The sequence below is a fragment of the Meles meles genome, chromosome 2 (genome assembly GCF_922984935.1).
Source record: "Meles meles chromosome 2, mMelMel3.1 paternal haplotype, whole genome shotgun sequence".
Lineage (NCBI taxonomy): Eukaryota > Metazoa > Chordata > Mammalia > Carnivora > Mustelidae > Meles > Meles meles.
Genome location: NC_060067.1, coordinates 24,114,341 through 24,132,612, shown reverse-complemented (window position 1 = coordinate 24,132,612; position 18,272 = coordinate 24,114,341). Strand labels below are relative to the sequence as shown.

General features: G+C 35.5%; 1 protein-coding gene across 4 annotated transcripts in view; it reads left to right on the top strand.

Moving 5' to 3' along the window:
• The window catches only part of EXOC1 (exocyst complex component 1), a 61,858-nt gene that overhangs the window by 24,499 nt on the left and 19,087 nt on the right, over nucleotides 1–18,272 (top strand). For 2 of the 4 annotated variants that reach the window (XM_045996740.1, XM_045996730.1), the window contains 4 exons: nucleotides 5,539–5,688; nucleotides 11,877–11,982; nucleotides 16,527–16,571; nucleotides 17,898–18,061. In XM_045996740.1, coding sequence (XP_045852696.1) covers nucleotides 5,539–5,688; nucleotides 11,877–11,982; nucleotides 16,527–16,571; nucleotides 17,898–18,061 — 465 coding nt within the window. The remainder of the gene's footprint in view (nucleotides 1–5,538; nucleotides 5,689–11,876; nucleotides 11,983–16,526; nucleotides 16,572–17,897; nucleotides 18,062–18,272) is intronic. The other 2 variants (XM_045996757.1, XM_045996750.1) reach the window with 1 other exon arrangement.

The window sequence follows — 18,272 nt, the reverse complement described above, 5'->3', positions numbered from 1 at the left end:
CTACTTTCACTATCTTTTTATCTTGGCACTGAAAGAAAAAATATAACTTCAAACTTCTAAATTGAATACATTTCCCTTTGTGAGAAACTCTCTACCATCATTTTATTTGTTTCTTAGAGACGTAGGCCAGTAAAAAACATCTTCGCATTTGGGAATCACTGATCTGGAGCACGCTGTCTTATGATACAGCTTTCACATTAGTACTTCCACAGAGCTATATTTTAATGAAACTTGAAATGCATTTTTTTAAAGATTTTATTTATTTATTTGACAGAGAGAGATCACAAGTAGGCAGAGAGGCAGGCAGAGAGCCCGATGTGGAACTCGATCCCAGGACCCTGAGATCATGACCTGAGCCGAAGACAGAGGCTTAACCCACCTCAGTGGGTTAAGGCACCCTTGAAATGCATTTTTACTTAATATTTACTTCTTACTATATATACACATAGTAGAGTAATATTTTTTTTATTTATTTCTTATTTTTTTATAAACATATAATGTATTTTTATCCCCAGGGGTACAGGTCTGTGAATTGCCAGGTTTACACACTTCACAGCATAGAGTAATATTTTTAACAGTTGCCTAGATTCTTCTGGCTTTTCTAGATCTTCTTACACACTCAGCTTCCATTGAAATTATAGACTCTTACCTAGCATTTTTCACATTTACGAGCGACTTGTATTTCTAAGAAGATCTTCAACTAGAGACTCAGGTCAGTTACGCTGATTAGCATTCTGATACTGAAAACAGGCAGTCAAATTAAGGCTAATGAAATTGAGGGAGTACTTGCATAAAATGTATATATTTAAAAAGTTCTTTTGGTTGTCTTTTAAAAGATTCAGCTTGAAAGGATAACTCTGCTCTGCCTTTTTTTGTCCCCCTTGGGTTCTACAGAGACCTCATTATTTTGTACATTGTCTTTTGCAATATGATGAGAACTGATTATGCACTGAACTAAAAGTACAACCGGAAAAAACTGAGATTGTGGGGGTTTTGCTATGTGCTTAAGCTTGGGAATTTTTCTTTCAACATGTATTTATAGAAACATGGTAAAATAAAGTCTGTGAAATATACCACCAATATTCAGTTCATTTCACAAAAGTTGGTTCCTTAAGCATGTTTCACAATTTCCTAAACATAGGCTAATCTGTAGTTAAAAGCTTAGAAAGACTTATGATCATTTAAGATGAGTTTTTGTGATGTTTGTTGGAACTTTCTCAGACTTTCTTTTTTCTTTAAGAAAACAAAAATAAGCGTGCCATAACACAGAAAGAAAGAGTTCCCAAATCTTGAGAATTTAGTCACCATTTGAAATGAGTGTATCATTTCTGTTTGAAAATCAGTTAGAGTGGTTAAGAGTACGATGGTGGAGCCAGACTTCCTGGATTCAAAACCCTGACTCTCTACTTCCTATCTGGGTGAACTTTAGTAAGTTACATAACCTCTTTGTGCCACAAATTCTAGTAATATATACAGTAATGAGAATTCATAATTTATTAAATTTGTAGAAAATGCATCTGTCTTAGATTAATTTGGACAAAACCTACTATAATATTTTAAATTATGTTAATAATAGAGTTCTGGTATTTTTTAAAAAAAGATTTTATTTATTTATTTATTTGATTGAGAGAGTGTGTGTGTATGTGTGTGTGTGTGTGTGTGTGTGTGTGTGTGTGTGTGTGTGAGAGAGAGAGAGAGAGAGACCGGGAGGGAGAGGGAGATAGAATCTGAAGCAGACTCCATGCTGAAGACAGAGCTCAACACGAGGCTCAGTCCCACAACTGCAAGATCATGACCCCAGCCAAAACCAAGATCAGACACTTAACTGACTGAGCCACCCAGGTGCCAAGTTTTGCTATTTTTTAAATGAGGAGGAAAGTACTTTACAAAGTTATTATGAACATTAGAATTTATATACATAGAGCACATCCAGCATGACAACAGGCATTCAATAAATTGTTACTAGTTTATTATTTATTGCTTATTATTAATTATATTAATTAATATATTCTATATATTAATATATTCTATATGTAACATTAATATATTAATTATAATAACATATTTTTAATTAAAATTCAATTTAGTTAACATATAGTATATTATTAGTTTCAGAGGTAGAATTTAGTGATACAGCTAGTTACATACAATACCCAGTGCTCATTCCATTACGTGCCTTCCTTAATGCCCATCACCCAGTTACCCTATCCCCCCCACCCTCAATTGTTTCCTATAGACAACATATAATAAGAAACTTTAAACAATGTCTTAATTTTTTTAATATATAAAGAATAAAGTTGTGTGCATATGAGAGTTCTAGAAGTGACCATAATTTATATTAGTGATTGAATTAAACAGTTTATGTAATTTTCCTATTTTCTGTAGTTATTTTAGAACAGTTTCTCTAAAATGAAATCTTCTGTTAGCACTGATCACATTTACTCTATCTAAATAGTAATGGTTTGAAGGTAATGATGTTCTTCGTATTAGAAGGCAAATTTCCGTTGATGGTGATCTTAAAATGCTGTTTGCAAAAGAGAGCTTTGAATAGTAACATGTGAAAGAGCTTTATAAACTGGAAAATCTTCTACGAACAATAATTGGTTCTTCCATTTTTAGGGGAGGAGAAGGTTTTTAATTGAAGAATTTTCCTGACACTAAATTAAGTAACATAACATGTAATGGCCTGAGTAAACAGTTGCAAACGAATGTAAACAATAATCAGCCATGCAGAAGAGAATGTTCACATAGGTCCATGCTTCCCCTATCCAAAACTCTTGGGATGTTTTTAGAATTTTTCAGATTTTAGTAAAGTAATATAATACACATTCTAAATCTTACATAGCCATTCCAGGAGGGTGCTGGAATAGGGCCCTGTGATTAAGCACACAATGTTCCTACAGCAAAAAAAAATGAATCGTCATTCCAAATTCTATAAATAGCCTCATGTCAGTTCAGGTCAAGTTTTGCCACTAAAATAGATTTGGCACCTAATTTAAATGGAGGTTTGAGAGTTTTTTGTATATTAGAATTGCAGAAAGGGATTGTAGACCTATATACGCAGTGTACCTCGTATATAACATCTATAATAGCTGTGAATTTGTGTTGCCTCGACATTTCTGGTTCTTATTTTGAAATGGTCTAGTTTTCTGATACTTTTCTGCTGTCTCTGGTCCAGTTTCCTAAATTGGTATTGGTAATCTTAATCTTAAGTAGTATCAGTAATCTTAATCTTTGTTTTTTTTTTGGTAATCTTAATCTTAGACATATATTGATTGGAGCACCTGGGTGGCTCAGTCAGTTGGGCATCTGCCTTCAGCTCAGGTCATGATCCCAGGGTCCTGGGATTGAGCTCCAAGTCTGGCTCCCTGCTCAATGGGGAGCCTTCTCCTTCTCCTTCTTCCTCTCCCCCTGGCTTATGCTTTCTCACTTTCTCTCTCAACTAAAATAAAATCTTTTAAAAAAGAAATACATTGATTGTTCTACATAGTTTTATATGGAATTTCTATATGGGACCTTATTTTTCTTTTTTCTCTCCATTTTTAAATTGGGTATATAACCTTACAAGAAGAAAATTCTCCCGACAGGCTGATTTGAAAACTTTAATGAAAAAGGTGCTCAAGTAACAATGGTTTTAGTACTTGGCATGTCTTATTCTCCTGCCTTTCTTGCTCTAAAAGTACTTCTCAATTGCTAAAGAATTCTTCATTGCCTTAAACTAGGAATTTTTTCTGGATACTGTGTAGTTAAATTGCCTAAAAAATCCATAACCAGGGGCGCCTGGGTGGCTCAGTGGTTTAAGCCGCTGCTTTCGGCTCGGGTCGTGATCTCGGGGTCCTGGGATCGAGCCCCGCATCGGGCTCTCTGCTTGGTGGGGAGCCTGCTTCCCTCTCACTCTCTCTGCCTGCCTCTCTGCCTACTTGTGATCTCTCTCTGTCAAATAAATAAATAAAATCTTTAAAAAAAAAAAAAATCCATAACCACTAAGTTCTTACTTTGCGTATATAGTAAAGCATATAAATTAGATAGAGGAAAGAAACCTCTTTTAACTTAAAAGAATTTAAATTCAGGGGCACCTGGATGGCTCCATTGGTTTAGCATCTGACTCTTGATTTCAGCTCAGGTCGTGATCTAACGGTCATGAAATCAAGCCCCACATTGGGCTCCTCACTCAGCACAATAGTCTGCTTGAAGTTCTCTCTCCCTCTGTCCTTTACCCCATGCTGAATAAATAAATAAATAAATAAATACAATCTTTAAAAAATAAAAACAAAAGCGTTTAAATTCAGGATATTTATAAGCTAATTTATGTCAGCTAGTATAATACATATATAATTAGGTTTAGGTAACTTTACTAGGAAATGAGTTAATGAGTGCCAAAACTCTATCTCTGTGTCATTTTAACAGAATGCTAACAAGTAAGTTTTAACTAGGCAAATTAGATTGAGTCAGAATGAACATCAAATAAGTCCATCTTTTTCCTTTTCCTTATTCTTGGGAATTTATATTTTCAAGGGGAAATCTACTCCTTTAATCTTTCAATTCCTCATCTCTTAGACACTGGCTTTGAGTTCAGGACAAATATTGACCAAGTAGCAGAGAGCTAGATTGTTTCCAGAGATGGCTGGGAAGATTTTTAGTGTTCGTTTGTTTGTGTGTTTGTTTTTTAGATACCAATAACTAGTAAGCATTTGCAGTTTTTGAGTCTGGTTAAAATGATTTTGTTAGGTATGTTTTTAAAAGAAAATGGAAGTGAGACTCACATGACTGAGGTTCCACTTCTTCCCTCCAATGTGACATGAGCAAATCACTTAACCTTTAAGTTTCCACTTCTCCTAGAAAATAAGGTCATTGGAACAGATAATCTTCCAGGCCTATATTTTTCAAAACAAAAGTCAGGATGCATCATCTAAGACTGACTGATAACTCACAAGTTTATTTACATAAAAGCCTTGTCAAGGTTTCAAAATAAAATCTCGTGTAGTTATTTAACAGATTCCCAGGAAAACTAAAATGACACTGTTTTATCCAGGAAAACCCAGGATATCATTATCTGTGGTGCTTCATAGTTTTAAAAGTTTATATCCTGTATGTCCTTATCTGTTGTTTTAAATATTGTAAACCCTGATAGTAGAAATACCATAGATGTAGACAATTCGTTTTGAATGAGTTCCCTATTTGATGTGTTGCTCAGTACAGTTGTATCATGAGGTTGATTTGCTTAGTAAATAGTAAAATGATACAGTATGGGAGAGACAGCCTTGATTAAAACATTCATTTTCAGCTCCTGTAGAAGATGAAATGGTTAGTTGATGTATCCCAGAGTGCCATTCTTGCATGTTTATGATTATTTTATGGTGATGGTATACAGTAGATTTACACGAGATGATGAAAGAAGACAAGTAAGTACTCAGTTTTTAATCCCTCTATCTTCGTTTGCTCTTCTTTGGCTGCGTTTGGTCACTGTTTAGAATTTTCAGTTACAGCATGTGTTTCTTTTACTGTCAGTGTATTTATTTACTTGTTTACTCACTCTAGGGTCACGATCAGAGTTCAACTCTCGCTCAGCACTCTGTGGAACTGGCTTTGCCCAACCATCATCCATTTCACAGAGACTTGCTTCGATACGCCAAGCTGATGGAGTGGCTAAAGAATACAGATTATGGAAAATATGAGGGACTAACAAAGGTATGAGTTTGATATCAGTTACTCACTGCGTATGGAACATAGTCTTCTAGAAGCAAGACGTCATGTGTTCAGTTCCCCGAGTAACATTTGAAGTACTGTAGTACATTCTTAGCAAAGCAGAAACTAATTGCATTTCTGAGTGCTCATTAACCAGGCAGAACACTTATTTTATTTACTTGGGTAAGGAAGAGCTAAATTTCGAACTTCAGTTTAGTGTAGTAATGGGCCGTGCTGTGGCCTTAAGCATCATTCAGTTTAGATAAATGCAGTAATTATCTCCTGCATTTTTTATATGCATTGTAGAAACTAGAGACTAGACGATATGTAAGTGAGGTGTTTGCCCTCTAAGAATGAATAACCTGTTCGATGAAGCAAATACAGAGTACCTCTTTATTAAGCAAGCATTTCACTATTCCAGGCACATGGAATAGTGCTTTACGAACAACCCCTACTTCTAACGAGCCTTACATCTGACAAGAACAATTATACTTAAAACAGTCGGGAAAACATTAAGTGCCAAACTGAAAATGAGTTTAAATGCATGGCAGTTTAGAAAAGAGAAATCCATGTCCTAAAGCCATGGGGGAAAACTTTAGGACAGAAATTGGACTTGAATTGAGTTTTAAATAATGAATGGGATTAGATAAACTAGAAAAAAGAGAAAGGGCATTCCGGGGATGAGAAGCAAGACGTGCAGAGAAAGGTGGTAAAATACGCCCTTTTGTCAGGACAATGGAGGATGGAGGCCCATGAAGCAGAAATTTCATATTCTGGAGCAGCGAGAAATTATGCTGAAAAGATGAGCCATGAGACCTAACAGCATTCCTCATACATGGAAAAAGACTAGATGAGGCAAATTCATTAAGAACCTAATATAATATTCAGATGAAATGAAATCTGAACCAGGAAGATAGTGGTAGGAATAGAGAATAGAAACCAAAAGAGAGACTCCAGGGATGGAAGGGACAGGATGATGCCAAACTTTCTAGACTTGGAGACTAGAAGAGCAGCGGCAGCAACGTCAGCAATTGGAGAAGATGAGTCATTCATTCATATGCGAATTTACTGAGCACCTGTTGTGTTCTAAGTTAAGTGCTAGAGATACAGCACTGAAGGAAACAGGCGAATGCTTGCGTTTTCATAGCGCACGTTTTGGTGGAGGAAGACCGACAAAAAAGTCAGTTGTATGGTAGGTTAGAAGGTACTACTGAGTGCTCTGGAGTAAAGAAAACAGGGAGTGCTGGGACTGGGGCAAGACTGTAGCTTGAGATAAGGCATCATGAGAAGATAACATCTGAGCGTAGATTTTTAAAATGAGCAAGGGTGAGGGGTGCCTGGCTGGCTCAGTCGGTAGAACATTCCACTCTTTGATCTCAGGGTTGTGAGTTCGAGCCTCATGTTGGGTGTAGAGATTACTTAAAAATAAAATCTTAAAAAAAAAATAAATAAGCAGAGGTGAGCAGGGGGAGTTTCTTGGGGAAAGTGTTCCAGGCACAGGACAGCTGTTCTATGGCAAGAGCATGCCTGCCTCCTGGGGGAGCAGCAAGGCACTGTGGTTGGAGCCCAGAGGACCAGAGACAGGACCTTGGAAAGAAGGTGGGGGAGGTGAAGTGGTGGTGGGGCGGAGCAGATCTGGAAAGGACTGTGTACCCCTGGTAAGGACTTGGCTTTTACTGTGAAGGAGATAGGGGAAGGGGTTTTGGTGGGTTGTAAGCGGTAGAATGACGTGATCTGATTTAGCTTTAATAAATGGCCATTGTGGCAGGAAGCCATGGGTATAGTACTTTTCTGGCATTTCTGCTATGACCTTTAGTATTGAAATTGTCCATGTCACTTAGGGAACTGAAGAATTGCTACCTAATTCCAAAATATAAATACCTATATTTGTATATCAGATGTAAGAGCAGTTTACTTAAAATTCTGAAATACCCTGGAAAATGTGAAATCTTTTAAGTTTTTATGAATTTGGAGTTTACAACTAAAAAATTTAAGTAAGGCATAAGTTATTTTAATGATTAGTAATAATTTTTTTTAAAGATTTTATTTATTTATTTGACAGAGAGAGAGATCACAAGTAGGCAGAGAGGCAGGCAGAGAGAGGTGGGGGTCGGGGAAGCAGGCTCCCTGCTGAGCCTGATGTGGGGCTTGATCCCAGGACCCTGAGATCATAACCTGACCCGAAGGCAGAGGCTTAACCCACTGAGCCACCCAGGTGCCCTAATTAGTAATAATTTAATTGTCGACAATATGACCTTAAAAGATGTTCTCGAATTGGAAAGAGTGACGTATTTTGTTTCTTAGAATGAAAACAAAAATATTGAGATTGTTAATATAAAAGCCCTTCCCCTTCACTCATATGCTTGTTGCAAAAAAATCTCCTAACAGAATTTAGATAGCAAAATCATCTTATTTTTTGCTAGTTTTGCTAGCCAGAGTTTTTCCCAGTTTTATTCAAAAAGTGGTGCTCTCTTTCAGAGTGTTTTATAATGAAGCTTATTCTCTCTCAGGAAACTAATGTTTATACATGAACCCATTTTATCTTCATACTTACTGAAATAATTATTATAACTTCTTCTAGTGTTAGGTTCATACTTCCTGAGAAGGCAGAGGATTAGATAGAAATTTATGAGAACTATGATGGTAAGAAAAAAAGCAGGTTGTACATGCCTATCAGTGTATCAGTTTGAACACATTTGGCATAAGGACATTCTTTATGTGTTTCAAAGTGCCTTTGCCCACTTAAAGTAAGATCTAGTCCCTTTACTTCTACACTGAGATCATAAGAAAGGGGACATAAACCTTGGTAAAAATAAATAATATTTTAAAGTATAATTTTAAAAATGCTTTTCAAAAAGAATATAAGTATCCTAAGGTATTTATATATATCTTATCTGGTCAACTATTTTTAAGACTACTTTTGTTCCTCAGAATTAGTCTTTTAAGTGTTCTGCAACTCTACTGTTGTGTTATATTTTGTTTTGTTCTGTTTTGTTTTCATTCAACAGAATTCTGATTTGGAGATATCTTAAGGAAAAATATTTACAGTACTGGAATTCTTTGCCTTTTGAAGTTTTAGGAGGATTAATATTTTGAATAATTAAACATTATTATATCTCCTTAAGAGTTTTGTGCCAACAAGTGCTTTGTCCCTTAGTGAATATTCAAATAAGTAATCAATAAGCTCTTTGCCTAATTGTGTTCTCAGTGAGTATTATTGCCCTATCTTTATATATAATGCAGTATTCATGAATGTAATTTAAGTAAAGAAACAAGATGATAGCCAACCTAGCAATGATTTATGGACTCATTCTCTGCTCACAGTATAGTTTTGATTGACACTATTAATGAGCTTTTTAAATGAAATTGACTTATTTCCCAGGAATGTTACTTGATCCTGTGGCTTGAATTTTTGACAGACTATATATTTTATCTCATAATCTAATTTGGTTGCTGAAGTCATCAAAAACAGGAATTTGACTAAAAAGGAAGAAGGAAGAGAGGAATGAAAGAAGGAAAGAAAGAAGGAAACAGACAAACCAGTACTTCTTTAGTAAGAAATAATAATGAAATGCTGTTTGCACTGGATTGGGTGTACGTAGCTCTCCTGCTTTCTGGCAGGAAAGAGAAAAGCCTTTTTCTGTTCTTTAAGGGATAAGAATCACTAGGCACTGCCCAGCTCTGCTTCTAATCTAATCTAAGCAAAGCCCCAAGTTTTAGTATACATAATTAGAGCTTAGGGAAATAGATCAACTGCCCAGATTCCTTCCTCCCCAGGACTACAGCCCCTATACATGGCTCTAGATTATTCGTGTAGGGCAGTTAAGAATAGAGATGTTCCATCCCTTCTTAGGGAGGATATGAGCTTTCCTCTCCCATTAATTTCCTTGAAGATTACTCAGACGTCTTCTTTCAACCCCAGTTCTGCATTTGTGGAATTTACCCATTTGTGTAAAGAAATAGTAAAATATAGAGATCTTGGTAAGACTGTACAGTCAAAACAATGAAAGTTGAAAAGACTGCCTGAGACAACAGTATTTAAACTCTTGATAGTTAAATGTAAGGTGCTGTATACAAGGTGCTAAGCTCCTTCTAAGAGGCATTCTTCAGAATTTGGTAAATGAATGAACTGATGGTTACACCTGTCTGTGGCCTTGCCCACCAATGAGTTCTGTTATGTAGCTGGAAAAAGGTATCTAGTCACACAATTTGCACTGGAAAAGGGGGTGATTTTCAATAGTCTGCTCATGTCACTGTTTTCTAGATACCAAAGAAGTTGTTTTCAAATGGTTTAAATTGCTTGGGTGGTAATGTGCACTTTAGGCAATTTGGGTATTGGAATGCAGTCTTTTATGTTGAATGATTTGAGTAGAAACCACTGATGAAGATTTCACAAATTATGTGAAACTGATTTTCTGTCTGTCAACTCTTCACTGATTTGCAGTGATCAATATATTTTTAAAGATTTTATTTATTTAATTGACAGACAGAGACCACAAGTAGGCAGAGAGACAGGCAAAGAGAAAGAAGGGGAAGCAGACTCCCTCTGAGTAGAGAGCCCAATGCAGGGCTCCATCCCAGGACCCTGAGATCATGACCTGAACCAAAGGCAGAGTCTTAACGCACTGAGCCACCCAGGCGCCCCTTGACTAAGTTTTCTTACAGAGACTATGTGGGAAATATATATGGCCTACAAATTGAAAAACCAAGGATCTATATGTTGAGGCACCTAGGTGGTTCAGTCAGTTAAGTGTCTGCCTCCGGCTTAGGTCCTGATCCCAGGGTCTAGGGATTGAGCCCCACAACGGCGAGCCCGCTTCTCCTTCTCCCTCTGCCTCCTGCTCCCCCTGCTTGTGCTCTCTCTCTCTCTCTCTCTCTCTCTCCCTGTCTGACAAATCTTTAAAAAAAAATTTTTTTAAGTGAATATTAATTTGAACTAATAAGGAAGCGGAAGCTTAGATCCCAGGATAAATTTAAAAGAATAGCAAAGTACAGTGGATTTATTTACATTTAGTCAGACTGTGTATGGCATTTAACTTAGGACTTGGTAAAATGTATGGTTTCCCACTAGTGAAGACTCCTTCCTGAGAGCATAAAATATTTTTATGTGATAAAAAGCAGATATGATGAAGAAATGAGTCTGTATGCTAAATTATAGATGAGATGTTTCCACTTGAGCTAGAATAAATCCAATTTGTTTCTGAAAAATAATTGTGAAAACTGTAAGATATACTAGTTATAATTAAATTCTTATTGAAAATAACTTATTTTGGGATACCTAAATACCCTAAGCTTATTGAAAGATTATTTTTTAAATACATTTTTTTAAATTTTTTGATTTTTTAAAAGATTTTATTTATTTGACAGAGAGGGAGATCACAAGTAGGCAGAGAGGCAGGCAGAGAGGGAGGGGGAATCAGGCTCCCTGCTGAGCAGAGAGCCCAATGCGGGGCTCCATCCCACAACCCTGAGACCATGACCCGAGCGGAAGGCAGAGGCTCAACCCACTGAGCCACCCAGGCGCCCCTTGAAAGATTATTGAAAGTAGCCTATTTTGATATGCCTTACTACCCTAAGTTGGCAGGGGGCACTGAAACTGAATGTGCCCCTCTGTTGCCATTGACACTGTTGGTGTGATTGTTTTTAATAGCAGCATGGCAATATGGAGGAAGTTACAAAGATTCCCATTTTCTTAAATTCCCTATTTCCATCCTTAGGAAATGATTCCAAGAAAACAATTCATTAAAGATGAAAAGGTTATTGTAACATTGTCTATCATAGCAAAACATTGAAACCACTTAAGTGGCCTCTGCTAGGGGATTGATTTGCTGAATTGTGGTATATCAACAAAGCATAACACTGTACAGTCATTAAAGTGTGAGGCTGGAAAAACATGATTGCTCAGACCCAATTATGCTATACAGTAGGATTGCAGCTCTATTTGAAATCTATGAAAGAAAATACATAAAAATGAAAATACAAGTGTGATTATATTCAATTTTATATTTTTATAAATTGCTGTTTGGATGCCTTTTTTTTTTTTTTAAGACAGAAAACAGCCAATTTTTTTATCCTATGAACTACCTCGGGATTTTAGACCAGAAAACTTAAAGCAAGCACGAAGGATTTGGGGGGACTGAATTGTTATATTTGTTTAATTAACAAGAAGTACCTGTTACTTTTATTTTAAGAATTACATGGATTACTTATCACGACTATATGAGAGAGAAATTAAAGATTTCTTTGAAGTTGCAAAAATCAAGATGACTGGCACAACTAAAGAAAGCAAGAAGTTTGGTAAGCTTAGACACCTCAGTTCATTGTTTTCTATTGTATTCTATTCTTCTTTTAAAAGTGGTTTTATTTATGACAAATAAGTCTAAGACATTTTAGAGCAAGGTGGAAGAAGATACGGTAGAATTGATGAAAAAGTAAGTCTGATGTGTTGGTTTGATTCATAGTTATTTCACAGAACAAATGTTTATATCTGTAAATACAGCTTTACCAAAATTCTCTAGTAAATGAATCTGACAGCAGTTGTGTATTTATGCCATAAATGAAGGCATCTATTCATAAGAAAAGCAGTTGACCAGAGAATGAAGTGCAATCTGGTGGAGAAAGTATTAGGCTCAGAGACAAGTTGAGAGTTGAGTTTCCAACTTCCTAAAAGGCCTTCTGTAGCAGTTGGTGGCAAGTCATCGATCTCTTAAGTCATTGCTCTTTACAGGGAAATGAAAAGTAATTCCTGGCTTCTTACTTCTCACTGGCTATTTTGAATCAAAAGAAAGTTTGTGTTTCCTCCCCAGTCAAGGGGCTATAAAAATGTCCTCCAAATTTCTCCTGGGATTATACCTTATTTTTCCAAAGGGATATTTTCCAAGCATGTTATTTTTTGTTGCTTCGAAGTATGTGAAGCAGACAGAAACATGATTTGAAAAGATAACCAGTGAAAGTCTCAAGTTGCGAGGAAGGTGATTTGCCGAGGCCACATTCTGCTCTTGCATGTGTACCCATCTCTGGAGTTCCTTTTGGATGGAGTTCTGTGCCTACTCAAGTCAAAACCCGGCCTTAAATGGCTACAATGTGTACTCCTCAGTGTGTCTGCCTAGTTTCCCTTTAGACCAATGAGTTTAGCATTTGCTTGTTGAAAGGAGCCTATGCCCTAAGCAACTTCTGGTAATCAGGAAACAGGATTGAAATTGATAGCACATCTTTCCATTCTTTTCCTTTAGGACAGAGAAGACTGTCTTTAGTGGGTAATTATTTAGTAATTCACTGTTGTTGTTGTTATTGTTGTTGTTTTAATTCAACACTAATATATTGATTATGCTAGTCCAGAGTGTTGAAATGTTTTGAATCTGTGTACACAAATGTTCCCCTTAGGTAAAGATACTGATAAGTATCTTGGGACCATAGGCTTTTGGAAACAGAAATGCTAACTCATCCTAAAGGTTAATTGTTCTGAAACAGCAGTGTGTTTATATCCTTGTTAATGTTTCATTGTGGGTATGTTACGCTTTTTTTTTTTTAAGTAAGCAGCATATTAATTCAGTTACATGTTTAATGTTTTCATTTAGTATATTTGTCACCACTTGTTAGTGAACCATTTTATCTTGAGAGAACTCTTCGAACAGGATATGAAAACTGGAGGTAAAAAGGAAATCTTTCTAAAATTATCTCCTTAGGAGGCCGTTAATCCCAGTATCATAATAGTTTATCAAGCCTAAGATTCACATTGAGATAAATGACATAACAAAAATGTAATTTAAAACAAGTACAACACTATCTTAATGGTATCATTGCGTTAACCTGAGAATTAATTTTTTTTCTTTTTCTCTCCTGGGAAGTTCTTAAATTATCTTGTTTAAAATAGTTTTAAATTAGAATTTTAGAGAAGGCACTTTTATAGTTTTAAAATAGCATTAAAATCACATTTCTTCCTATGTATAAAATAATAGCAGGAGAGTAATTTGTGATGGTTGATGGCACCAGAAAATCATAGTTTCAGTTATTTTGATAGCATCAACTACAAGAAAAGAAAAACTAAATAATAAACAGAATTCAGAAGACAAGTTAAAACAGATGATTTAAATTCTAAATAAGGTAGAGTGAAATTTTTTTTAAATATCTTTTCATTCACATTGTGTTTAAATCAACTTTTAATAGTAATGTAATTAAAATAGAAACCTGAAATTTTGGAAAGATAACTTGTCCATGAATCAAAATGAAGTAATTACAAATAAAATCTAATTTTTTTAAAGATTTAATTTATTTATTTGACAAAGAGATCACAAGTAGGCAGAGAGGCAGGCAGAAAGAGAGGAAGGGAAGCAGGCTCCCCAGCGAACTGAGAGCCTGATGCAGGGCTCGATCCCAGGACCTTGGGATCATGACCTGAGCCGAAGGCAGAGGCTTTAACCCACTGAGCCACCCAGGCACCCCTAATTTTGTTTTGTTTTTTACTTGCTCTGAAAATTCTGGGTCATAGGTACTAATAAGAATAGAATGTCAGAAATGTATATAGTCAATATTGTTATAGAGATTCAGGATAATACTCTCTTTTTGAACCACTTTGACTCAACTTTAACATCACTTTAGCTCAGGTAATTCAGAATAATGTTGAAATACCAGCAGACATCTTTTCTTTGTAATAAGGTCTTTAGTAGGTGATTGCCTTTTTTAATTAATAGGTTTACCTTGATAAACTCAGAGACATGGAATTTTCTCCCCAAGAATAATACTTTGGTGGAGTTTTTCCCCTTGTGTTCTACAAATATACTTAATGAAATGGCAAGCAAAGAAATTTAGAAATTATTTTTTAAATCACCAATTTTTTCTTTCTATAGCTAAGATAACACAACACACACACATGCATATTATTTTAGGCCCTTAACATATGCATTTATGTAATTACTGCCTCCCTTGTATTTAATATTCCAAAATTTTAATAGTGGTATGTCAGAATTGTTTTTCAATCTATGTTGTTCCAGTAAACTAAGAATCTTGTTGATTCCAAAAGGAGTCTTGAATACAAGACTAAATTCAGTGCTGGCTAGAAAATTCATTTAATAAATACTGATTATTATATAATAAGCACTGCTAAGTACTGAGAATGCAACAGTAAGCAAAGACCCTACCTCATGAAGTTTACAGTCTAATGGGGATTATTTAAAGATACTTAAAAGGTTACCTGAAGGGGCGCCTAGGTGACTCAGTAGGTTAGGCATCCAACTCTCCATCTCAACTCAGGTCTTGATCTCAGGTTCATGAGTTCAAGCCCCACATTGGGCTCCATGCCCTGTGTGGAGCCTACTTAAAAAAAAAAAAAAAAAAAAGTTGCCTGAATATTGCTTGTTGCTGATAAATAATATAGGCTTTGATGAGCCCCAAATCATTATTAATTGGCACTGTTAGTAACTCTGTATTCCTTATTGGGTACCAAAAAAAAAAAAAGTGTATGAAGTTGAGGCTTTGCTCTGAAACTGGTGAACTTAGTATAGTGACACCTTAAGGCCACTAGAAGGTACTGTTCGGATTGGCCCACCAGTTGATCCAGCATGATCCCTGCTTACCACTTAAATCTCTCACCTTGGTGTTTGATACTTCTTGAGCTTCACATAGCTAGGGCTGCAAAGATATACATATCCCTGGTATGACAAGTCAGTAGCTTTTACTTGGGTTTTTGCCTCGAAGTTTGGTAGGGATGGTGACAGTTTGATACATTGTTCTCTGTATTTAAATTTAAATTATTTCTAGGTTATAGTTACATTCTTTAATTTTCTCTTTCATTCCATAAGTTCCTTCTTTGCCTTTCACATTAACTTCTAATTTGAGTTGAGAATGTTTCACAAGATGATCTCTACAATTGCTCTAATAAATATTATATAGAAAGAAGTTTTAGAATAAAAGAAATGCCAAATGATCCCCAAAGAACTCAGATGCCCATATTAAACCTGTTCCTTTGGCTTTAAGCCTTCCATCCACCCATCTTCTGATAATTAGTGTTTTGATATCTAATTTCCATTCTAGGTGTTCATAAAGCCAGCTACTAAGTAGTTCAGCTTGATATTTTGAAATGATTTTAACACCCCACCCATGTAATTTTTTATCAGATGTGGTAATAACATTATTCAGTACAGTGGAAACTCCTTTCAGGACTTTTCAGAGAGCGAGAATGTTGATGCTCTTAATGTCTAAATCTACAACTTCATTCTAATAAATTTCCACTTTATTAAATTTTTACTTGACCATATGATCTCACTAGTATGTGGAATTTAGGAAACAAAACAAACAAGCAAAGGAAAAATGAGAGACATCAAGAAACAGACACTTAACTATAGAGGACAAACTGATGGTCCCCAGAGGGCAGGTGGGTGGGGGGATGGGTGAAATAGGGGCTGGGGATTAAAGAGTACACTTATGATTAAAATAAAATAAAATAAAATGACTTTTAAAAAATTTAAAAAACACTTTTACTTGAACTGTTTTTTCCCAGAAACCAAAACTTACAAGTGTAGTCTTTTAAATTTTAAGCGCACTAGCTCCATAAACTTTAAAAAAAAAAATCACTTAAAAGTGTTGGAGGAGGGGCCAACAAATACAGATATTTTTGCCTTTTGAGTAAAAACAAACATTAGATCAGTAAAGTTTTTTCTCTCAGAATTTGTCAAACAGTAGCTGACCAACTAAACATACGTTGCACCTCTTGTTACTTGATGCTCATGGTTCTTTGCATGTGTCTTTTAAACTAGAGCTTTAACTTCCTCTTGTGCATGGTTTGTGCAAATTGCAGTTTATTAACTTGTCTTTGTCTTTGATGCTTGCAACCTAATCCATCACAGCTACACTGCCTCGAAAAGAAAGTGCTGTCAAACAGGAAACAGAGAGTGAGTATGCTTAGTGTATTAGTAGGTATTCTCAATGCATGTTTGTTTAATGTCTAGAAATTAGTTTTTTGTCTTGAAAAAGTTACATCAAAAATATTGATTGCTCTGAGTTGCCAGGTTCGGTGGAAGAAAACCAGCATGATGGTAGTGGTATGGCTACATTCAAGAAATGTAATTCAAAATAATATGGTGGGTAATCAGAAATTATGAAAAGGCCTAACCATTAAACTTCTGTTTTCAGGCTTTGTTTAGAAACTATAAAAATTCTTACAAATATGGTCAGATTTTTGCATAATGAAACCAAGGTGTATCTTTTTTTTTTTTGCAATTGCGAACAATTTATTTTGGTTATATTCAGGAGAACACAGTAATTTAAGGTGTATCTTTAATTGTCCTTATTATATCTTCATCTGTCCCTTCTGACCATCAGCAAATCATATAGGTTAACTGAGAAATATTTTAGAAGATTAAAAAAATTATTCATTGTTTATATTTAATTCTGAATTAAAATATTACATTTTCTTGTAAAAATGGAATCCTTTAATTCCTTGATGGATGTAGAATATTGTCCAGCCACATTGTTCTCATTTTTCCTCAAGATGTCTCATATTATGCAGTTCATGATGTATATATTATATATTAGTTGTATTTTAAGTATAACAAGTTTTCAGGTGGTTTTTTCCTCTTCATTTTGTTTAGTTTTTAAAGAGCTGTAGGTAATCAGTTCACTTACTGTAAAAGCAGTTTCTGGATTCAGGAATGTGTTAAGTTGTATCGTATGTAATCTACTTTTTGTAGGGCAAGAATGATCGCGTATCGGCAGTTTTGTATGGTTCAACCTGGTATTTTCATTTAATGTGGAGGCGTGTAATATTGGGATATGGCCGTTTTCTTCAGAAAGAAAAAAAGTCATTAAAAAATAAAAATAAAAAAGACATCTTAGCTAGTACACCAAGGAGTCATTGGCCTTCATCCATATTTATATCTTTTGAGTAACTCAGGAAGGAAATCTTCATCTACTTTAGCCTAGAAATACTAGACAACTTTGGTGGTACTGGGCAGAGTATAGATCATGCAGTCTTTAAGACCGCTTTTGGTCCTGTTCTGTAGATCTGTGTAGTTTTCGCTACTCCTTACAGTATGCTCAGGAATAGAACACAAATGTTAATGAGAGAGCAAGATACGCTACCGCACAGCCCATGTGGTCAGCTTGTGTGATAACTGATATGAGCACTGAATATGAAGACAGTAGGCGAGAGCCCTCATTCACACTATGGGTCTTTTATTCATGAAGGTCACAACTTTCAAAGTTTTATTATTTCTTAGGTCTTCATGGAAGTTCTGGGAAATTAACTGGATCTACTTCTAGTCTAAATAAACTCAGCGTTCAGAGTTCAGGGAATCGCAGATCTCAGTCATCTTCTTTGTTGGATATGGGAAACATGTCTGCCTCTGATCTCGATGTTGCCGACAGGACCAAATTTGATAAGGTAAAATAATGTAACAAGTATGTCTTAAACACGAACTTTTGTTTTCTAATAGCAGTTTGTTATTGCTTTAAGTGTGTTCAGGGATTTGGGCTATGTTGGCTCTCTAACCATATCTTTCGAATTCTGAATCTGAAAAAAAAAATTATTCAAATGGCAACTGAAATGTGTATTATCAATTCATTGACATAACAACTTTATTAAAATTTATTAT